At 44.4% G+C, this 24,335-nt stretch overlaps 1 protein-coding gene across 12 annotated transcripts in view; it reads left to right on the forward strand.

The window, feature by feature from the left end:
• APBB2 (amyloid beta precursor protein binding family B member 2) overlaps positions 1-24,335 on the forward strand; it is a 420,468-nt gene that overhangs the window by 330,538 nt on the left and 65,595 nt on the right. For all 12 annotated transcript variants that reach the window (XM_060188179.1, XM_060188181.1, XM_060188171.1 and 9 more), the window contains 2 exons: positions 10,636-10,782; positions 11,748-11,875. In XM_060188179.1, coding sequence (XP_060044162.1) covers positions 10,636-10,782; positions 11,748-11,875 — 275 coding nt within the window. The remainder of the gene's footprint in view (positions 1-10,635; positions 10,783-11,747; positions 11,876-24,335) is intronic.

Genomic DNA, 24,335 nt, shown 5'->3' on the forward strand with positions numbered 1-24,335 from the left:
ATCCAGGGAAGCCTAGCCAGCATCCTGGTGGCATCTGGAACCTGGTGATTGAAAAGAGAGTTAACATACAAAGCCAAACAATTTGTTGAGCAAACATGGATCCCAAGATTGGAATAGTGGAGAGGAAGTGTTGGGGAGGTACTCACTGCAGACTCCAGTGTAATCCTGCTTTCAGGTATATATTCTGCAGTAGTTTATGGACACATGTGCGCATACGCTCTCTCTCACAGAAACTGGTGTACGTCTAGGCTATGGGACTTTGTTAGAAAGTGAACCACCCGAGATGAAATTAGAGTGTGAAATCCATTTCTTAACAGGACATGCACAAGTTAGCATAACTTGGGTCATCAACCTCGTTAAGATATATGTGGAAAGCAAGATGGAGTCTGTAATGCTTACTCACTAACACTATGTCAGATGTCACATGTTATGTTTAAGAAGTTCCTCTTCTGCATCTGTAAGCCAAAGCAGGCTTGAGGCTACCAGAAGCTGGAAGAAGAGGAAAAAAAAAAATGTGTACATAAGAACTATAATTCCTGCTTTGTAGGGTAATGAGACCAGATACGACATATTATAAAGCCTGAGCATTTGTAAAGTGGTGAGTGGACAGTAGCACCCTTTTTCATGCTTTCCCACCAAGTCTAGGGGCTTCATTTTGTACCTCAAACACTCTGCACAAAACCAGCCCTTGGGCAGTGTTCTTCATGGATGATGGCAATGAGGATGACGCTAAGGGAAGATGTTAAATGCAACATATCTGCAGGTTCATGTTTAAATGTGCACATAACACAATTTGTTCTGTGATTGATAATCTGGAAACATGGATCTTAAGTCTTAGTTGAACCCACTGCCACTCAGCTTTGCCACTGGTAAAAATAGACTGCAGAATGCCAGCCGGGTTCCAGGGCAGGAAGTGACTAATCCACTTAACTGCTGACTCACTAAATCACACCCCAAGGTGTCTCTCTGGCACTTGGAATGAGTATCTGGGTTTCCTGTCCATTAAGGTGTTGATGTGGCCCCTCTGCATCCTTGCTGCTCATGGCTGGGGGGGTGGGGGGGGGAGCATGTTTACAAATGGAGTGGATTTCTTCCAGAGAGCAAACCCTCTATCTTGTTAGCCAGCCTGAACATCTATCTGGTCAGGCGCAGTATTTCTCCCTGTAAGTTAACGCATTTGAAGTTGGTTTCTATTTTTGAATGTACATGAATTGCTCACAAATGGTGATGAGTCACCCTACTTGACACCTGAAGATGTGTCGCTGTGGGCCAGGCATTGAATCACTTGTCACTGCCAGGGAACATGGGCTCACTGGAACTTGCAGAGATTCTTTTATGTAGCTGGTGTAGGAAATAGTGCAAAACGCACTATCTCTATGCCTTAAAACAAGGACTGAGAACTTAGAGTCATCATCAAAGCAAAGGCTTTACATATATATATATGGGTGCAAGGGTATAAAGCAGCAAGCGCACCAAAGGCAATCTTCAGAGCCTTTTTATACATGACTGGACATGGGAACAACCTGTCCTCTTCCCCTTTGGTGAGAGGGAATTGGCTCACAATCTAACCATGTTCAGGAAAGGGGATAGGGGTGGATATTAGGAGGGACTATAGTGGGAAAGGAAGTGCAAGGAAGGAGATTCTGGCCAGGACAATGTGACTATATTGGGAAAGACAGATTGAGGAAGGGACTTCTGGCCAGGAAGTCTGAGTTTACAATGTGGCTATAATGGGAATGGGAGATTTAGGAAGGGGCTGGAAAGTCCTAATTTTGAAGAAAAACAAGGCATGGTTGTAGTCACGTAGACATGTAAAAGTCAGGGGTCTGTAGTCAGACTGCATTGATAGACACCAATGAAAAGGCTACAACCAACTGGGCTATTTCTCACACTGGGGAGGCAGTTTAGCAGCTGGAGCAGAAGACTTGCATATGTGAGACTGGAGTTCAATCCCTGGGACCCCATACACAAAAGTGGTGCCTTGTCCTCTCGTTAAATAAATAATCTTTTTAATCTTTTATTTATTTATTTTGCCTCCAGGGTCATTGGTGAGGCTGGATGCCTATGTTATCCACTGCTACTGGAGGCTATTTTTTCTCTTTTGTTGCCCTTGTTTATTATTGTCGCTATTATTGTTGTTGCTATTGCTGTTGTTATTGTTGAATAGGACAGAGAAAAATGGAGAGAGGAGGGTAAGACAGAGAGGGGGAGAGAAAGACAGACACTTACACACCTGCTTCACCACCTGTGAAGCAACCCCCCTGCAGGTGGGGACCCAGGGGCTGAACCGGGATCCTTCTGCCGGTCCTTGCGCTTGGTGCCATGTGCGCTTAACCTGCTGTGCTACCACCTGGCACACATAAATAATCTTTTTTAAATACTTTATTGATTGATTGATTGATTGATTGATTGGATAGGAACAAAGAGAAATTAAGTAGGAGGGGAGATAGAGAGGGAGAGACATCTGCAGCACTGCTTCACCATTTGTGAAGCTTCCTCCCTGCAGGTGGGGGTGGGGGGCTTGAACCCAGGTTCTTGACACTGTAACATGTGTGCTCAACCAGGTGTGCTACCACACTGCCCCTTAAATAAATAATCTTAAAAAAAAAATCTTGATGTTAAAAAGGAATAAACTTATTGTTGAGGGAAAGAAAAAAAAAAAGCAGATTTGCTACAGCTGAGGTGGCCCAGAAGCCTCAGCCCCCAGTTTGGGCTGCCCCTCACTCCTCCCAGAGTATGTCCCCAAAACCCAGTGTGAAGAGCAGCGCTGAGGGAGCACAGGCAGCAGACTGCTGGTTGCCTTCCGTTTCCTTTACCACCATGTAGCCTCCTGTATGGAACTTGGGTATAGGAGTTGGAGGCGGGAGTGGGAAGGAAAGCTGATGACACCCTCTGGTGGACAATGTATGCAGTGCTGCCCAGGTCACCTCAGGGCTATTAGCTTCCATGGTGAAAACTCCTTGGGCTGAGGCTCTTAGGAACTGCCAGAGACCTACTTATTCCTCATTCAGGAAGTACTTATTTCTCTCAGTGTGTGTTTGGCCTTGAATTATCTTCCCTTTATAAAAAGAGCCAGGTCTCCCTTACATCTGGTATCATACTGGCCCACATAAGACTGTGGTGTGTGTGTGGGGGGTGGGGTGGGGGGCTCCAGCTGTGTAGATGTCACATATCTGGTGGTGGTGGGGGTGAACGTTAAGTGTGAGGTGCTTGCATCTCTCTCTCTCTTTCTGCCTGTCTCTCTGTTTCTCTGATCTCTCTCTCTCTCTCTCTCTCACACACACACACACACACACACACACACACTGTCCTCTCTCCCTCTCTCTGAAAACCATTGTGCTCAGTGCTTTTTAGAGGTAGTGTGGCACAGTGACAGGAATATGTCAAAACTTGGATTTGAACACCAACTTCACCATGTTCTGACTGGTTGTCTGATGCAGTCTATTCCAGATGCTGTAACAAAAGGCAACTATGTAGTTGAGGCTACTGAAATTTATTTTGTCCCAATTTTGAAGGCTAAAAGTCCATAAGCAAGGTGTTGGCGGGTCTGGTTTCTCCTGAGGCCTCTTTTCTCAGCTGCAGACACCATTTGGCTTTCTCTCTATGACTCCACTCAGTGCCTCTTCCTCATAGGACATCAGTCTTATTGGGTTAGGACCCACCTTTAGGACCTCACTAGGTCATACTGGCCTCCCTACAGGCTCTGACTCCTGTTGCCGTCACACTGTGGGTCAAGGCTTCAGCATACAAATTCTGAGGAATATAGGGAGCCAAGAGATGACTCATTTGGCAGAGTGCACACTTTACCATGCACAGGGATCCAGGTGAGAGCCCCTGGCCACCATGCACAAGGGAAGGGACATGAGCGGAGGTGGGGGGGGGGCAATGCTGTGGTGTCTGCTCTCTCTGTCTCTCACTCTCAGGGGGTTGGAGAGAGTCTGCCAGAGGCAATGAAGTAATGAATTAAATTTATTTACTTAGTTGTTTTGAGAGAGTATGAGAGGAGGGAGGAGAAGGGAGAGGCACACTGCTTAGACCCAGCATAATGGGATACTAGGAGTTGAACCTGTGACCTCTGGTGCCTCAAGCATGAAAGTTGATCCTCTTAACAGACTGAGCCATCCCCCCAAAAAGCTAAATAAAATGGCATCACTGAAGCTTTCAGTCTCTGTGTGGTAGGAGAGGCTGGACTGAAAGCTCTGATTCTTAGCCACATTGCTTTTATCTCCTTCCTGCGTTCAGTCTCTTGGCTGGGGCACCCTGCCCTGTAACTGTGCGCGCCCGCAGCACACTCCAACTGCGGGGACTGCAGTGGTTTTCTTTGCCCCCTGATCTTGGAAATTTCTGGAACACTTGCCAGGGACAGAGGTGACCTGGACTGGGGCCCACCCATGTGGCAGTGGGGTGAGCAGGCAGGGCAGAAGGTGGGCATCGTAGACAGTGTTCCTGTTACACATCTGTCCTTTTGCCAGGCACACCAAGCAGCCGTCACAGCTGTCTCCTTTCTAGATGGCTCCATGGGGCCTCAGGACGGGGTGTGCTTTAACTATTGGCTCATCCTGTTCCTCAAAACTGGAAGGAAGGAAAGTTAACTAAAAGGTACTGATGGGCCCACGACCCCCAAGGGCCAGGCATCTTGTGTCTTGTTTTCTGCATGAATAGTCACCACATTATGCAATGTTGGGGGGCAGTGGCAGGAAGGGCTAAAATGCTCAGGGAGGTCAATGCAGACATGCTGTTGGGGTCCTCCCTGGCCGTTGAGGTCAACTCCACATTGTTGAATAATTAACCGGGCTCATTCCTTGCTCAGCCGGCTGGAAAAGTGAGTCAGACTCTCCTCCACAGTCCCTGGTGCCTCTCCCAGCAGAGCCTGCTCACATGCTGGATTCAGTGGCTCAGAGAAAAGTAATTTCTCAAACAAGCCTGAGTATCAGTTCAAACTATGCCCATGATGACAGGGATCCTACATCTAATGACCATACCCAGTGATTTACTGAAGGCTGTTGGGGGGGTGGGGGCACAGCATAATGGTTATACAAAAAGACTTGCATGCCTAAGGCTCCAGAGTCCCAGGTTCAGTCCTTCACACCACCATAAACCAGAGCTGAGCAGTGCTCTAGTCTCTCAGTATCTTTCTCTCTAGATAACTTCCTCTTCTTAAAACAAGGCGTCTGTTGGGGGGTCAGGCAGTAGTGTAGCAGGTTAAGCGCACGTGATGCAAAGCGCAAGGACCAGCGTAAGGATCCCGGTTCGAGCCCCTGGCTCCCCACCTGTGGGGGGGGTAGTCCCTTCACAAGCAGTGAAGCAGGTCTGTAGGTGTCTATCTTTCTCTCCCCCTCTGTCTTCCCCTCCTCTCTTGATGATTTCTCTCTGTCCTATCCAACTACAACGACAGCAATAATAACAATAGTAGCAACAATGATAAACAACAAGAGCAACAAAAGGGGGGGATAGCCTCCAGGAACAGTGAATTCATAGTCCAGGTACTGAGCCCCAGTGAGAATCCTGGAGGCAAAAAAATTTAAAAGGTATATATTTAAAACAATAAGCATTTATTGTAGTCCAAGAGATGGTGCTGTGTGAGAAGAGCAAGAGAAGCACTGGCTTCTCAAGCTTGAGGTCTTGAGTTCAGTCCCCACCTGCATGTGCACTGGAGTGATGCTTTGGTTCTCTTTCTCCTCCTGTCTCATTAGTAAATAAACTAAATCTTGGAAAATAAGTTTAAAGAAATCAAAACTAAAAGACTATTAGTGAGACAACATCCAAGGAAGATGGAAATTTAATTTATCTACTTTATGGCTGTCCATGGTGCCAAGAATCAAACCTGGGATCCCATGTAGGCAAGTCCTGGGCTCTTCCCTTTGAGCCACTTCCCAGCTGCCTAGCAAGCCATCTGGAGTGTTGAAATGCCTCTACATCCAGAAAGTCCTTTGAGGTTCCCGCCCTTTTGCTTATTTGGAGGTGCTATTTCATAGCAGTCTGGATGGTAGAAGGCCTAGCTTCCAGGCAAAAGGTGGGTCCGCGTGCTGTTTCTGCTACTTACAGTAAGTGGCAAATCAAAGGTAGAGTGTTGATCTTAACTCAGAAAAACATCCAGAACACCAGGAGCATCAAAGGCAAGGAAATGTCCCTAAGTGGCTAAGTTATTCTGGCCTCCAGTATGAATAACAGAAAAGGACACTCTCACAGTTCCTGTGTGGGCTGTGTGATGATTTCAAAGACCTTTTCTTCATAGCCGCTTGGAGCAGGAGCACATGGCTCCCTGCCTGGCCTGCCGAGCACGGATCAAAGGTCTCTGTGGAGTAGCTGTAATGTCGGTGTTGGCCAAGCCGGTTCTCTCCCCATCTGGTGAGACAGGCTGGAGTCAAGCCTTCCTTCCTGAGGAAGTCCAGGGCCCTCACAGAGCTCTGCCATTCCTGGGGTTTGTCTGTCTCTTGGGGTGATTCCCTGCTGTCCATGCTGATTGTGTATGTGGGGGGGGAAGGGGAGCTCTTGTGTACCATGACCTGTAGTCTCTTGTGTTACCTTTGACTGGAATCTGTTAAACTAGGAAAATCTTTGAAACTCACATGTAGAAAAGTTTAAAATGACCATTAATCTAAATAGACATGTACCAAGCTCTTACTACATGCCAGGCACTATACTGTGTTACATTCTTATTTAGTCCTGTTGTATTTTAAAGTGTGGTTATAGGAGCCAGATGGTGGTACACACACATTTCAATGCACAGGAACTCAGGTTCCAGCCCCCAGCCCCCACCCGCAGAGGGTCAAGCTTCAGGAGTGGTGAAGCAGTGTTGCAGATGTCTCTCTGTTTCTCTCCCTATCTCCTTCTTTCTCTTTCTATCCTATATAAATAATTTTAAAAACAATTAAAACTAAACTATATATACTGTTAGTATCCCCCCTTTAAAGAGAAAAAAAACTGAGACATAGAGACCTACAGTGGCTTTTCCAGAGTCACCAGCTATAAATGACAGGAAACAGAAAGGTTATGGCTTGATTCTAGCTACATTGCTACATAGTTTGTACCCTGGACCTTTGTTCATTTCTATCTTTTTGGTTAAGAACTATTAAAGAATTACCATAGATCAAAGTGCAAGTGATTGTAAGATGTATTTTAAAAGCCACATTCATTAAATATTTCGAGTTTTCCCCATACTCTGAAACAAATGTTTGTCATTCCCCCCTACCTACCACTGATAACCTTTAATGTTATTTTCCTGATCTAAAGGTTGTGGTTATAACTCCCCCGGCCACACGAGGGCAGTATCAAACACCAGTTGGCTCAATCGGAGGGAGCCTTGCTTCCCTAGATCATTCCCCATAAGCCCTTTTCCTCTGGCTGCATGAAGTGTGGTGAAGCTGTTCAGACTAAAAGCTGACAATAGCAGCAGGACTGCTTAAGGAAAATGACTTAAACGCATAGTTAGAGCTCTTACAATATACTTAATGCAGTCAAGTGTGGTGGGGTTGAATGATTCCCATTCCTTAGTCCATGAAGATGCCCTGGGTTTTCAGTGGGCTGGATTGTGAAATCTATGTATTCTTGAATGCCAGGGACAATTGAAGAAAGAAAGAGAGGGAGAGAGTGAAAGAAAGGAAGAAAGAAAGAAGAGAAAGAAAGGAGAGAGAGAAAGGAGAGAAAGAAAGAGAAAGGGGGGAAAAGGGTCTAATTTGTTAGGAAGGAAGGAAGGAAGGAAGGAAGGAAAGAAAGAGAGAGGGGGAAAGGGCCTAATTTGTTAGAAAGAAAGAAAGAAAGAAAGGGAGGGGGGAAGGGCCTAATTTGTTAACCTTCCTTACTGATGCAAACTTTTGAATATTCATAGGGTGTAGGATTTGGTAGTAAGCAATTAGAGAAAGTTGGGAATGGTGTTCGTTGCTTCTAGCACATAGAGCTCTTGCTTTGGGGGGGGGTTGTTTGTTTGTTTGTTTTGCTATTAAAATAGCTGGACTCAGTGGTGACACACCCAGTTGAGCTCATAAGTTGCCATGTTTGAGAATGCAGATTCAAGCCCCTGGTCCCCACCTACAGAGGGAATTTTCATCAGTGGTGAAGCAGGGCTACAGGTGTCTGTCTTTCTCTCTCCTTCTTTCTCCCTCCCCACCTCTCCCTTCTCAATTTCTCTGTCCTATCAAATGAAAGAAAGGGAAAGAAGAGAGAAAATTGAAACAAGGAAAAATGGGGGAGTCGGGCTGTAGCGCAGCGGGTTAAGCGCAGGTGGCGCAAAGCACAAGGACCGGCATAAGGATCCCGGTTCGAGCCCCAGCTCCCCACCTGCAGGGGAGTCGCTTCACAGGCGGTGAAGCAGGTCTGCAGGTGTCTGTCTTTCTCTCCTCCTCTCTGCCTTCCCCTCCTCTCTCCATTTCTCTCTGTCCTATCCAACAACGATGACAGCAACAATAATAATAACTACAACAATAAAACAACAAGGGCCACAAAAGGGAATAAATAAAATAAAAAATAAAATAAAATAAAATAAAATAAAATAAAAAATTTAAAAAAAAAGTTTAAAAAAAAAAAAAAAGAAAAAAGAAAAATGGCTGGTGGGAGTGGTGAGTTTATCTTGCATGTCTTGAGCTCCAGTAATAAGATTGGTTTATAGTGGCACTATATTCATTTGTTAGCTGCTTTCTGTGTGGTTGGCTCTTTACCAGTAATATCTTTTCTCCTTATGAGAACCCCTGTGGAGGTAGCTTTTATTGTCATATATGACTTTTCTTTTTAATTTTTTTAATTGCTACTAGAGTTATCACTGAGGCTTGGTGCCTGCATGACAACTCCATCAATCTCAACAGCCATTTTTGTCCCTTTTGCTTTCTTTTTAATGATAGAGACAGAAAGAGACAGGGAGAGAGAGAGAGAGAGAGACCTGCAGCACTGCTTCACCTCTAGTGAAGCATCCTTCCAGAAGGTGGAGAGTAGGGGCTTGAACCCAGATCCTTGCGCATTATAATATCTGTGCCCTCTGCAGGGCCACCTCCCAGTTCCTATCATTTCTTTTTAAAAAAATGAAAAAAAATGAGACTGTAATTACTTGTTCCTAATCACATTACCAATAAGAAAGTCAGTCAGTCAGCTAAGACTTACAGTCGGGTTCTCTCTTGCACTCTACTCAGCACTGTTTAATGTCATTGACTGTGTTCTTGAGCCTCCTTTGTGAGCTTAGTCTCTTTAGATGCTGTTCTTCCTACAAAATCTCAGGCATATAGGAAGAGTTAACAGTGGGAGCCAGGCATGGAAGTCAGACTGCCTGGTTTGAGTTCTGGTTTTTGTTTGTTTGTTTGTTTGTTTTGTTTTTTGGGTTTTTGCTACTTAATTTGTTCCCCCTTCCCTCATCGACCACATTAGTACAGAAACCTAGTCTTAACTTCAGAGGGCTGAAATGAAGATTGAATTATTTTTAATACCTTTGGCATTTGAGCAATGCTTTATTTTCTTTGTTAGTTAATACTCCGTTTGTTGATGTGTAAGTATCTTTTTGTTGGATGTTTGTTTGTTTCTGCTAGTAACTTGGGCTGGTATAGTGGCCAAGGAAGTGGTGCAGTAGATACAGCATTAAACTCTCAAGCGTGAGGTCCCAAGTTCAAACCCTGCCATCGCATGCTGCCAGAGTAATGCTCTGGTTCTGCCTCCCCCCACCCCATAGTCTTCTTTAGAAAGTGTGTTAGGATAATATGTGTTCTCCAGATGAAGAGTTTTCATCCCTTTGCCTCCCACAGAAAGGTTGCTCTCCTATCGTGAGAGGATGATCTTTTAAATTGCTGTGCCTCTTGGGAGGGGCCCCGGGCCACAAAGAAGGATAAAGGGGTTCCAGTTCTAGCCGTTAGGCATCCTTGGCCATGAACAAGTTAGGCATTGTGGCCAAATCACCCTCCTATGCCCCATGACTTGCCTTCTTTATGAATCTTTGGGTGTTTTTACCTGTTGCGATAATCATGTAATAAAGATGTTTTAAGAAACTGAACCACAGTTTCAAAAAGGATGACAAAGAAATGTGACCTCAAAAAATGTGATAAAATAAAATAGAAAATAAAGATGTTATTGGTTAAATGAATGGAGGGGAACCCTGAATGCTGAAATTTGCATTTTTAGAAGGCCAGAAATTTTGCTTGCTTTTGAGCACTTGGAGCCAGTAACAAATGCTGGTGCCCCACGAACTCCTTGTTAGCCTGAGTGCACACCGCCCTCATCCCCCTCCAGTTCTGAGAGCCTGAGAGCATATTTTGCTTCCCTGTTACTAGTACCAGGTGCCTAACATGTATTTAACTCATTCTCTCTCTGTCTTTAGATGTTTGACAGCTCCTCGGGGATTTCACTTCTTCCTATTAAAATGCCTTTGAATGCTTAGAAACATGAAACCCACTTGCACAATTGTTCTTCTTGGTAGGGGAAGGGAGGGGGATCTGAACACACAGAGGAAAGTGAGGAGATGTTTATTATTACATTCTTAATAACAAAAAGTGAGTCACAGTTTGATTGCCCAGCGATAGAGGATTAGTTGGCTAAGTTAGATGATTAAGCCTTGTGCAGCAATCAAGGACCACTGGGCCAGCATGTGGGGAGTTGGGGTGGGCTGGTTGAACTGGGCTGGGCGCACACTGCATCTCACATGCTCTGACCATTGTCTTCTAGTGCTTTGCCGTGCGCTCGCTGGGCTGGGTGGAGATGGCGGAGGAGGACCTCGCCCCTGGGAAGAGCAGTGTTGCTGTCAACAACTGCATCCGGCAGCTTTCTTACTGCAAAAATGACATCCGGGATACAGTCGGCATTTGGGGAGAGGTAGGTGACATGTGGGGTGATACCTGCAGACTGAGTTGCCATCCAACAAGCATTCATTGGGGGACCTTTTCCTCTTAGCATGGCCAGGGCCCGGTGAGGACAGAGGCCTGGCAGAGAATGTTTCTCAAGGCCTGACTGACTTGGGTGGGACAGGTGGCGGCACACCCAGTTGAGTGCCCACACGAGAGTGCACAAAAGACTCAAAAACCCTGCTGGGGGGTCGCTTCACAAGTGGTGAAGCAAGTCTGCAGGTGTCTATCTTTCTCTCCCCCTCTCTATCTTCTCCTTTTCTCTCCATTTCTCTCTGTCCTATCCAATAAAAAGGAAGAAATGACCGCCAGAAGCAGTGGATTAGTAGTGCCAGCACTGAGCCTGGAGGCAAAATAAATAAATAAATAAATAAATAAATAAATAAATAAATAAATAAATAAAAAGTTAACTTTCAGATTATAAATTAAGAAGGGTTTTCTAAAAGGATCATCTGTCAACTTCTAGAGAAGGAGCCTTAAGGGAACTGGTACTGGGGGGCAAGTGGTAGTGCACTGAGATGAGCTCATACAATACCATGCTCAAAGATCTGGGTTCAAGCTCCCAGTCCCCATCTGTAAGGGGGAGACTTCACTAGTGTTAAGGCAGTGATGAAGGTGTCTCTCTATTTCCCCCTCTCCTCTCAATTTCTCTCTGTCCTAGCAATATATAAAAAAAGAAAGAGTGAGAGAGAAGGAGAGAGAGGACTCAGACATGCAGAGAGAAACTGAACATATGAGGGTGTGAGCAGACTAGGAAAGATTTGTAAGTATTTCAGTCAGAAGAGGATGTTTCCTTTCAGGAACACAAAATCCTAGACCCCAAGGATAGCTTCTTTTGTTCTGGAAGTGACATGTATACATCTCTCAAGAGTCACAAGTATTGTGAAGAGGTAGAGCTACATGAGGAAGGTCACTCGTTTTCTCCTTGAATTCCAGGGGAAGGACATGTACCTGATCCTGGAGAACGACACACTCAGCCTGGTGGACCCCATGGACCGCACCGCGCTCCACTCGCAGCCCATCGTGAGCATCCGCGTGTGGGGCGTAGGGCGCGACAACGGCCGGTGAGTGGCCCAAGTGTGAAGCTGCTGGGACTCTCCTTCATCCTGGTCAGTGTTGATAGTGAACACGCTATAGAAGTGGGAAAAACATCCAAACAGATCTATCTATTCCCCTGCCTGGCAAACCCTCAAACTTGTTAACTCTGGACCCTGCCTCTCTGTTTCTGCTTTTCTCCTCCTCATCCATTCAGGTCCCAGATCATCTGAACCCTTACCTTTTCTTGTCTCCTCTGCAGTCTGTTTTAATCCTCTGTTTCGTTCACCTGAGTCTCCACCATTTCCAGTGCCCTCCTACTGCTCCTTTCTTAAGGGCTTGCTTAAAAGAAATGTACACCTTTTAATGCTGAGCTTTAGAAAATTAAATCGTGATGGTCAAGAGCTGGGTTTCAGGGTCAAGAACTCCCTGAGCATATGAAACCCTTAGTCACATCCAAAGTGCATTTGGTGTCTCTTTTCCCGAAGTTCTACTGCAAATGTGTTACTTCTAGTAAATGCTACTTTCTTAGATGTGTTGTGAATTTTCTGTCTTTGGGGATGGAAATAAGTTCTGATTTTCAAATACATATTGAGACTTCCACATTGGCAGTTATCACAGCCGTCATATGCTGGTATGGAGTTGGGCTACCTTAATTATGTTCGGTTCTTAAATCTTAGTTAATCTTGGCAACCCTCCAGGTGCCTGAGGATCTTCTATCATTTAGGGATGATCAGTTAGCACTTTGCTGAAAATGAGCGAGAGCATTTTGCAAAAGAGAGTGAAATCCCAGGCATGACTCTTCTGGGCTTGTGGCTCCATTTCTGGGCAGTCTAGCTTACTGGGCCAGGCATTCCTCTGGAGGGAGGGGCGGAGGGCTGTGCCATGAGTTATCCCAGCCTTTCTCTACCAGGGATGGGCATTAGCAGATTTAATAGCCTTGTGATTCCGTTCCATCTCTAAGCCTGAAAGGAAAGTAGTGAAGCATTCACTAGTCAGAGAATAAGCATTTTTGCCAGAGCCAGACATGCAAAAGCAGTATCATAAAAAGAGCTGAGTGTTAGCTGACTGCGCATTGGCTGGACCCTCCTGGAAGCACGATTATGTCTTGGAGTTTTTGTAACAGAGTGATGAGCAGAGACAGCTGGACCAGGTGCTCTGAGGTGGAATCGAGTGACTAGATAGGTGTCCATACCTGCCACTCATAGCTCCACTGCACCAGCACTGGGGTTGATGTGTTTATGTGGTTTAATTTTACAAGGAAAATATCTAATGCTGTTTGGTCATCATTACAGATGTTTAGCTTTGGTGGAAGGGCGTAAGATGCTTGTGATTCTTTCCTGGTTTCTGTCCTCCAAGTCTGTTTTCTATTATTATTATTACCTCCAGGGTTATTGCTGGGGCTCAGTGCCTGCACCACGAATCCACTGCTCCTGGAGGCTATTTTTTCCCCTTTTGTTGCCCTTGTTGTTTTATCGCTGTTGTGGTTATTATTGTTGTTATTGCTGTCATTGTTGTTGGATAGGACAGAGAGAAATCGAAAGAGGATGGGAAGGCAGAGAGAGGGAGAGAAAGATAGACACCTACAGACCTGCTTCACCGCCTGTGAAGCCAAATCTGTTTTCAAGGCAGAAGCCAAAGTGAAGATCAGTACGCTCCTCTTGAAATAGATGGGATTATATTCTCTTCAGGTTAGGTCATAAGCAGATTTCATTTAAGTTTTTTTAAGCTCACCCCACTTCTTTAATGGGAGACCAAATGCTGAACATTCAGAAAACCAAAAATGTTTCCAAGTCCTGTTGACAGTATTATTCAAGCTCCGAGCCTCCATTTCTCTCACCTATAAATGGACATCATATTAGGAATCACATGTGAGTGTCTGTGTGTGTGACAATTGGCATAGTGATGGGAGCATGGTGAATGCTAACTGAACTTTTGACTTATGAAATGGGTTCTTTTCAGAGACAACAAGGGCCTCAGAGAGGCTTCCAGGACTGTTTATCACTTGATACAGAACTGAGAGTCCGTTCCAGTTTAGCTGTTTTATAAAGAAGAAAAGCTCTCCCATATATATACGTACAAATTAGATTGCCTTGCTTTGGTTATGTGTTTGAACCATGAGCTGGCTTACCCATGTTTTTTAAATCACTGCATTTTCTTACTCAATGTTAGCAGACAAGTGAGATTTAGAAGTACATTTGGGATCCAGAATCAGCTGTAAAACCTCGGCAAGTTCAAGTGCTGGCAGGGGGCCCTTGCACTGACTTGCTTTTGGAAGCAGTAAATTTAAAAAAAGAAAAGAAAAAAAAAAAGTATGTTTACCTGTGAAAGATTCTATTCCATCCATTGGTCCCTTGAGTTTTTAATCCCACTAAGAAGGGACCTTTATATCCTTTTTTTTTTAAACTTTGCTTTTGATTCTTTTTTTCTTAACAGCAATTTACAAGAACAAATTCAATTTGTAATGCTGCAAAAGAAAGGGGTTTTCACTTTACATGAATAAAACATAAAAGTGTTTCATTTTGCTTGCAAAAAAGAGCCCATTTCAGATTCTCTTTAGTAACTTCCCTCACTGAGAAAATGGAATCTCTTAGGAGTTTTCTTGATGTGGTTAAAATGAATAAGGGAAGTATGTACACCAGAGGCATGAAGGGTGCAAAATCTCCCTTGGAATTCAGAGTGCTTCACTGAGCTCCATCATTTCAGAATTGTTAACGTGAGTACCCATTCATTGGGGAAACTGACGATCCTTCCTAGCCGACTGAATCCACATGGATCCCAGTCACTTTCAAAGCCAGCAACAAGCAGCTCCTGACAGCTTTCAACCTGACGCTGTTGACTGGCTACGGAAGAAGAGCAAACGCTAGAAGAAGAAGAAGAAGAAGAAGAATTGTTAACGTAATTCTGGTTAAGCATTTTCTGAAGGCAGTCTAGTGGTTTTGATTTCTCTGAAGGGATTCTTTATGGAGTAAGTTTACTTTGGTTGGGGAGGTATCCCAGCTGTGACACTCACCCACTGGTCTCCAAGGTTGATTTGGAGAAGCCTCTTGTAATGAACATCTAAGAACTCACAGTTGCATAGATGTTGGTGTTCTGTGGAGTGTCAGCCATTACATGTCTAAGATGAGATCTTTTTTTTTATTATTATTATCAGATCACTGGCTTATAGGTGCAGGAGGTTGAACCTGGGACTTGGGAGACTGATGCATGAAAATGTTTTTGCATAACCATTATGCTATAACACCTAGCCTAGTCTGAAATTTTTGTTTTGTGCTGGAGAGTTATGCTATCTCTTTTGGTGTATCTTGGAGCATGTTTTTCATTATTACTGGATAAAGTGAGGCCTACCCCTTCTTTCTTGGTGGTTCTGTGCCTTTGGGTCACAGTGAGATAAATGTTGAGGTTCTGAGAGGGAGGTAGAGAAAGGGGTTCCATGATCCTTGCCTTGTATTTCTAATCAAATAAGGCACCAAGGAGCACCTGCTTAGACCCACTTGATGTGGGAAGGAGATCATTCTCACTGATATCAGTGGTACCAGTCCTACAGCTGGCACATTGCTCCCATAAGCCTGGGCAGTGACTAGAATGCTCCTCCACCTTGCCTCTATGAGGCTGCCAGGCTGCTGGTGTCCCTCACTGCAGTACTGATCCACTGACCCAGGAGCCAAGCCAGTATGCAGCCAGGCACCTGCAACAGGTATGATGAGTCGTCCCTTGACATCACTGCTCAGTTCTTAGAAACTGCAGCTTCAAGCAAAACTGTGTGGTGGAGTAGGACCAGTTTGTTTTATCATTGGCTTGTTGATGTAAATGAGAGTTTAGTTCCTGTGGCATATTTCTGATCAAAACCACAGCACCAGACTTCTTTTAAAGAAGAGATAGATAGATAGATAGATAGATAGATATAGATAGATAGGGATAGATAGGCAAACAGATAGATAGATGCATGCATACATACATGCATATACACACCCACCCCCAGGAGATAGTGGGTAGAGCTGCATACTTTAGCATACAAGAGGACCTGAGTTCAAGCTTCCAGCACCACCCAGAAACACCATGCACGAGAGGAAGCTTCCTCAGTGGTACTGTGTTATCTCTCCTCTCTATGTCTCTCTCCTGCATTTCTATTTGTAATTGAAGTGGGGTGGTGTGGGGTCTGTTGGAAGCACTGGAAACATGCAGATCATGTAGGCACAAAGCCCTGCTGCAAAAAAAAAAAAAAAAAAAAAGGCCCCAGACACCCTCTAATATAAAAGTCATTTATACTCATTCATTCATTTCCCAGCCTGCTTATTCCAGTTCAGGGTCAGGCAGCTGTGGGTGCTTGGTGCAACTGACCACTGGGCAGGAAGCCCTTTCACCATATGATACCCCTCTCTCTCTCTCTCTCTCTCTCTCTGTCTCTCTCTCTGTCACACACACACAAACACACAAACACACACACACACTGGAAGGGTTTAGACATAACAGCATACTGTGCACATCTTTGAAATGTGGGAGGAATAGGAATACCTGGATAAAACCCACAAAGGAAGGCATGTGCAGAACACACGCGTGCGCACGCGCGCGCGCACACACACACACACACACACACACACACACACACACACACACACAGCCAAGACTCAGTTTTTATTTCTGATCATTTTAGTGAACCAGTGTTATCCAAGGATCTTGCTACCTTCTAAAGCTTCAGGGACACATGCTAATTCCCAGCCACAGTTCTCTTACTCATTTGAACCCTGGAAAGATACTTACTTTCTCGTCTCTTACAGGTTAACAAGAAACACAATTTCTGAACTGAGGGGACTTTAGGCAGGGGCTGTATTACAATATCCACTTCCTGGGAAAGGCTCCTGGGCCACTGTGCAGGTGTCCAACAGGCACTAGAGTCTGCTAATCCCTTGTTTCCTACAAGAAAGGAATATGGAAAGATGCTATAGTCAGAGTTTCACACCTTCATGTCACTGTATTAGCAAATACTATTCAGATAAGTTATTCATAAACTTCCCTGGAGGGGAATAAAAAGGTTCTAACTCAGTTGGAAACAACATTAAACACAGAATACCGTGTTCTTTTCCTTTATACCCTCAGGCATTTCTATCTGCACTACTACACACTCTGTCTCTCCTAGAAAGCATTTTCTAGACTTGACTTCATGGAAATTCAGTCACATGGAATATATTCTGGGAAATGTTGCTTTAGGCAGTAAACTCATTAATTTAAATTTGTGGCAATACTAGCTTATTATTTTTGTTTTTAAGAAAAACTGGAATTAATTTTAATAAATAACTATTATAAGTGGAGACCCCATTGGGCCTGCTCCAATGAAGATTAAAATCCTCTGTAATTAATAGCAGCCATCACAACAGTGATGCACAAGTACTTTTTTTTTTTAAAGAAATGGACTTGTTTATGCAGTTGAATGTCGACCCTATAATACTGGCGTGCTTATTATTTGTGTAACAAAACTTCTCTTCCAAGAAGATGCCTTATGCAGCTCTCCTGGTGTTCATAAACAGTTATAATAGCCTCTTAGCATATAATACACTATTGGCAAGTTTCCAAATGAGTTTATCTTTGTGTGATGATTTTTGTTGCTATTGTTATTGTTGGGGAGGGGTTGTTTTTATTTTACTTGACAGGACAGAGAAATTGAGGTCGAAAAGGGAGAGAGGGAAAGGAGAGAGATACTCTCAGCCCTGCTTCACTACTCGAAGCTTCCCTCCTCCCCCACCCAACATGTTCTCTTCTAGAATATTCCAGCTAGTTTTGTCCACCAACACTCTGGTTTTATTTGCTTTAAAAAGCTGTTTCCACACACAGTTCATGCTCTTCTATGTTACTGGCAGTATTTTTGTTTTTCTTTTGAGAGCGTTGCTTAATTGGTTCAGGGTTGGGGCATGTATGAATGTTCATGATTCACTAAAATATGCAAAACTAACTCACAGACCTTTACATTTAAAAGGCAGTTTAGTAGCTAAACTCTTCAAGTCTCTTTGTTTTAGTCATGAGGAAATCTTACTTAGACTCACCTCAGATGACCATCTAGTTGGGGCAAAGGGCAGACTCTTGGTGTTTTCACCTGTTCAGATGGGAAACTTCTCTGGTCATCTTTACAAAAGATTATTTTAACCATTTCTCTCCTTCCCTACTTGTATTCTTCCTACACTGCTGAGGGGTGCCTCGTAGTAAGCAGTGCTCAGTCCCACTACTGTTTCTGTAGAGTTAAATTTTGTCTGCCAAACAAGGTATGGACCAAACTGAAGGAGCAGGCACTGCGCAGTACACTGAAATGTTAGGCATTAATTCTCCTGTAGCAGTTTGCCCTGTGCCATGTGGGCTCATGTACCTTCTATGTGGTACTGTGCTGAGCCCTCAAGTGCCATCCTGGTCTGACCAGGCCAAAAGACTTGTCTTGAGTGTCTCAACGTGCATGCCTTACATTTTGCTCACACATTCTCCACACCCCTTTGGCTACATGCAGCTGTAGGGGATTTGGAGAAATATTGTCTCTAGTTAGACTGACAGTTGCTCAGTTACAATCACTGCAAAAAAATTTAGGCAGAGCAACTAGATTTCTAAGCCAGTGTGAAAATGAATCACTTCACCTTTCCTAGCCCCTAGCCCCTAACCATTGCTTCCTGTGCCAGTCATGAAGCTATGTCTCTCAGCTCCAACCCCCTTCTCTGCTCTGCTCAGTGTGAGGCCAAGACTCAGCTAGTGGGCTTCCTGTTAGAGCCTAAACTGGGAAGTCCCATGACTAAAGGAAGAAGAGCAACTCTCTCCTTCCTCTGTTCCCTTTTTCTCTGAGCAGCCTTCCTGGAAAAATTCTTCCTCCCTCTCCATCACTTCTGATGCCACCTTGCGATTTTTCTAGCACCTCCAGAAATGCAGAACCAGCCTCATGGCTCCCCTTCACCAGCACAACTGGCCTGCTTGTCCTCTTTAAAGGTCTCAGTCCCTGGCATTTGGAGGTAGAGGGTCTGTGCCTCTAGTCCAGATATCCTGGCACAGTCAAGCAGGGCTGACTTCTCAAAGTCAGAGGTTTGGCTCCATTGGGCTCTCCTTACAGGCTTCTAAGATATAATAATCCCAGTGCCTTCCCTCAGCCTTACGGATCAGTCCTCTCTCAAGGTTGTTGTCTCTTCTGTTCCCTTTACCTCTCTAGTTGCCTAGTTACAGTCCTTTCTATAGTATTTTCTCTGTTCAAATAACTGGCATGGTTTCCAGGTTCTGCCTACATTCATTCTCTCTCTCATACTTTATTTACTTTATGAGAGAGAGAGAGAGAGAGAGAGAGAGAGAGAGAGAGAGAGAGTCCGAGACCAAAGCACTGGTCCCTGGCTTATGGTGGGGCTGGGGATTGAACCTGGGACTTCAGAGCCTCAAGCATGAGAATCGTTTTGCATAACCATTATGCTATGTCCCTAGACCCTGCCTACACTCTCCGTGTTGACCTAGATATTGAAGGAGCACTGGCTGGAGGAGGCAGCCCTGCACACACAGGGCAGAGAGCATTCCAGACTCTGCCTTTAGTAGTGAGTGAGTGTGGCAGTTCTCTATATCCAACTCTAGTGTCTCTCCCTCCTCTTCCTCCTCCTCCTCTTCTTACTGGATTAGGACCCACCCTTCAGAACTCACTAGGCCACACTGACCTCCTTAAAGGCCTTGTTTCCAAATGCAGTCACACTGTGGCCTGGGGCTTCAACATACAAATTCTGAGGCCTATAGGGGGCCATGGGATGACTCACTCTGTGGATCCTTTATCCCTGGATCCTTTCCCAAAGCCTTTGAAAGCCTTGTAATTTTCTGTGTAGTAGGAGTATCTTTTCTTGTGCTATTGTGTTATAGTCTCTGCTTCTTTCTGACAGAAGAACTTTTAAAAGTCTTGGAATCTCCATGGTGTTGAGTGTTGTTTGGCTACTAATGAAATGGTTGAGGAATCCTATGTGGTTCAGAGTTGAGAGTGGGGACCAGAAAGATCAATGGATTGGGGCTTTCAGTCTCACTTCAGGTTTCCATGGAGGTGAGAGAGGCTTGAAATGGAAATAATTATCAATGGTCAAATATTTAATCAATCATGTCTATGTGTTGAGACTTCCATAAAACCCCTAAGCTTTGGGGGTAGGGGTGGGGGTGGGGGGTGGAGTACCCCAAGCTCCAGAGGGACAGAAGCTCAGGGGTCCTATTCACAGCCCTTATGGACTTTACTCTACATATCTTTTCACCTTACTATTAATTTGTTTTCTTTATTACACTAGTCATGGAAGGGCCTGGTGGTGGCACACCAGGTTAAGAACACAAGTTAGCAAGGTCAAAGACTCAGGTTCGAGCCCCCAGCCTCCATCTGACGAAGGGAGGGGGTTCATGAGCTGTGATGCAGGACAGAAAATGTCTCTTTTTCTTTACCTCTTTGTCACTCTTTCTCAATTTCTCTTTGTCTCTATCAAATTAAAAAAAGAAAAGAAAAGAAAAGATGACTGCCAGGAGTGGTAGATTCCTTGGGGATAACCCTGGCAGCGATAAAACAAACAAACAGACCATAGCATAGCAGTTCTGTGAGCTATTCCAGCAAAGTGCTGAATCTGAGGAGAGGTCATGGGAACATCCAATTACAGTTATTTGGCCAGAAAGACAGGTCATGGTGATTGGAAGTGTGTGTGGCGGGGAGCTTATGGGCTGAGCTCTTAACCTGTGTGTTCTGTGCTAGCCCTGAGTAGTCACTGTAATGATTACATTAAATCATAGGACACACGGTCTACAGAGGGTTTGTTTTGTTTTTGTTTGTTTTGTTTTGTTTTTGGTGGGGGGTGGAAAACCCACAGTTTTGGGTGTTAGAATTGTTCTGTGAGCAAGAATAGACCACAGGGACTACATTATGTTCACAATCATTAGACTCACCATGAAGCCAAAAACCTTAGATTGGAGTAACAAGGCTCAAGGTGGTGAGTCAGATATAAAAAGCAGTGATTACCTATTCAACTGTAATAACATGAGAGTTTTAAGAATTTATCAAACGTCTGTTTAATTATTGAGTATGTTGAGCAGGCCAACATCTAGCTAGGTTCTGGGTTGTAAAAGCCACACTTCTTCCTACTCTCAAGAATGTTAATGACACATTGGTGTGGGTTGCTGGCTTGTTTTTCTACCTCCAGGGTTATTACTGGGGCTTAGTGCCTGCACTATGAATCCACTGCTCCTGGAGGCTTTTTTCTCCATTTTGTTGTTGTTGTTATTATTGTTGTTGTCATTATTGCTGTTGTTGTTATTGGATAGGACAGAGAGAAATCGAGAGAGAAGGAGAAGACAGAGAGGGAGAGAAAAAGATAGACACCTGCAGACCTGCTTCACCACCTGTGAAGCAACTCCCCTGCAGGCGGGGTTCAAGCTGGAATCCTTATCCCCATCCTTGTGCGCTTAACTGGGTGTGCTACTGCCCAACCCCCAGTTGCTGGCTATTTGTCCACTAAAACTACTCTTCCTTCTGTTTTTGGGATGCTTTAAACACAGACTTTTTGACACAGACAGTCACTTGGTCAAGTACTACCGACCACCCTCACACTGCATTCACAAACAGTCCATTACTCAGCTGGCTTGAGACTCAGAGGAAGGACAAGGCAGGAGTGATTGAGGGGCCAACGTCAGAACGTTTTGCTCCCCTTTGACACAATTTTAAACTCCTATACTCTACTGGCTGAGGCTGAAACATGCTGTGGGAAATGCTGGATTATGCACTGAACCAGCAAGCCACATGCATAATGCAACCCACAGAAGACAGTCTCGCCTTCCTCTAGTCACTGGCAGTATCGCCATGAAAGATCTGCAGGAAAATGCCTTCACTCCTCCCTCTGAGGGACTCTCTTCTTGGATGATCACTTCTGATATCTCTCCTTAAAGATTATTTCAAGATGACAGATTAGCAAGCATCCCAGCATGATTAATAGAAGGCCATGAAGCTACTTCCAAAGAGACTCCAGTGTAAGTCAGCAAAATGGCCAAGTAAATCCTGATGTCTCTGCTTACCATGGGACTGTATGAAGAAGAAATTAAGTCTAGAAGTCAACATAATACTAGAGCGTGGGGAAAGAATTATTGCTCTCCCCCTGAAGACTTCTTTCCCTGAGGCGAGTCGGCACACAGCCTAGATTAAACTTTCATCAGCAGATCTTGGAATTCCATCAATCTTTCATTAGTGTCTGGCTCAGAGAACCTTCAGACTAGACATCATTAGGAAACCCTCCACCCCCATCCCCCATTTGGAGCCCCCACATACAATGATTTTTAAGGGGGAAATGATGAAAAACAAACAGCAAATAGAAATAGCTTTCAGATTATCATGAAAAGCAAAGAAGATTCCTATTTCTAAGCCCTTGTCTATAGAACAGAACCATCCTTTCTTTTGGATAGCTTCTACTGACATTGACAGGACATCTCTTTGACACAATTCTGCTGCCTCTGGCAGTCTTCCCTCCCCACCTCTCTAGAAGACAGAGTGAGAGGAGACACCATAGCACTGCCCTACCACTCATGACTCTTTCTCTTTGCATGGTACTCCCATGTTGTGGCCAGGGGTTCTAATCTGTAGTATGGTAAGATATGTATATATAGCTTGTCATGTTTCAGTCTCAGAGTAGTAAAGTTGGTCACTGAAAAGAGTATTTGAGAACATCTGGTGGAACTCTTGTAGTCTCACCACATAAATCATGACAAGGGTTTGAGATCTAGAGTAGACTAATACTGGAGCAGGAATTCCATCGTTTACAATTCAACCATGCCTCCTGCCTTGCACTGAAATTGGAGGACACTTAGTGCCTCAGTCTCTGCATCTGCATCAAAAGTCACTGCTGACATGGCAGAGATATGGCAGGACTTTTGTGGAAGTGTTATACATCGTCCCTGCTGGTGCTATTTTTAAGATAGTGATGCTTCGAAAAAAAGAAAGAATAAGACTAACATTTGCTTGAAAAATTGCCCTAAGTGAACAAACTCAGGTGGAATTTAAAGCATAGATGGTTAGCATTTTCTTTTTTTTTCTTTTTTTTAATTGTCGTTGTAGTTATTATTGTAATTGTTATTGATGTTGTCATTGTTAGGACAGAGAGAAATGGAGAGAGAAGGGGAAGACAGAGAGGGGGAGAGAAAGATAGACACCTGCAGACCTGTTTCACCGCTTGTGAAGCGACTCCCCTGCAGGTGGAGAGCCAGGGGTTCGAACTTAGATCCTTATACTGGTCTTTGAGCTTTGGGCCACATGCGCTTAACCCGCTGCCCAACTCCCGATGATTAGCATTTTCAGTCTTTGATTGTACATATCTGTACATCAGTTTCTTCTAAGTCTATGCTGATGATATGATGCCTTGACAAAGGCTAAGGTTGATGTGTAGTCTCCAACCCACCCATCCTCCCCCTGGCTTCATAACTTTCCTAACTCTAACTAAGCCAGACCTGGTTCTTCAGTAACATTGCTGTGAATAAAACCTTGGGGGAAATTGCATTCAGAGGATTTTTTTTTTTAATGGAAGCAAGTGAGGATTTATGAAAACTGCACTGCCCCGTAATGAGCACTCGGTCTTGTCACTGGGCTTGGTGGCTTCCTGCTGCTGTCATAGCAGCGTCAGCATGAGCTGCAATGACTTCCCACTGGGGCTCATGTTTCTGGCCTCTCTCCCCCTGGCAAGACAAGTGAACTATGCTCTCTGCTCTCCCTCTGGATAGTGCATGAATCTTTTTGTTGTAACTTCATTTGGGGTTTCCTTTCTTTTTAGGCTGTCTCCTCCCTATCCCAAGAATACCCTAGGGAACTGCATTTGTCAAAAGAGAAATAAGAGATAGGGAATCAAAACCCAGAATAAGGAGTCGGGCAGTAGCACAGTAGATTAAGCGCACGTGGCACAAAGCGCAAGGACCTGCGTAAGGATCCCAGTTCGAGCCCCCAGCTCTCCACCTGCAGGGGAGTCGCTTCACAGGCGGTGAAGCAGGTCTGCAAGTGTCTGTCTTTCTTCCCCCTCTCTGTCTTCCCCTTCTCTCTCCATTTCTCTCTGTCCTATCCAACAATGATGACATCAACAGCAATAATAACTACAACAACAATAAAAACAAGGGCAACAAAAAGGAAATAAATAAATATTTAAAAATATATATATATTTAAAAACCCAGAATTAAGAAATTAAATCCATGGGTCTTAATGTAAGGACCCACTTTCTAAAGATAAAAGATCTTTTCAGAGCAGAATCATGCAAGCATGGTCTTGGTAGCCAGAGGATGGAACTACTGCATTAGACATTGTGCTGCATGAGAAGTGAGCCAAATGGTTCATTTACAACTGAGAGCCCAGGAAGAAACAATCCTACTATAAACAAAGGGAGGAACAGACTGGACAGCAGTGTGACATGTTGGACTGCACTTACCACATTGTGAGCATGAAATACATTATTTGCTTCATGCCAGTACAACTCTGGAGGGTCAGCATGTGTGGAGTCTGC

The sequence above is a fragment of the Erinaceus europaeus genome, chromosome 3 (assembly GCF_950295315.1).
Source record: "Erinaceus europaeus chromosome 3, mEriEur2.1, whole genome shotgun sequence".
Taxonomy (NCBI): domain Eukaryota; kingdom Metazoa; phylum Chordata; class Mammalia; order Eulipotyphla; family Erinaceidae; genus Erinaceus; species Erinaceus europaeus.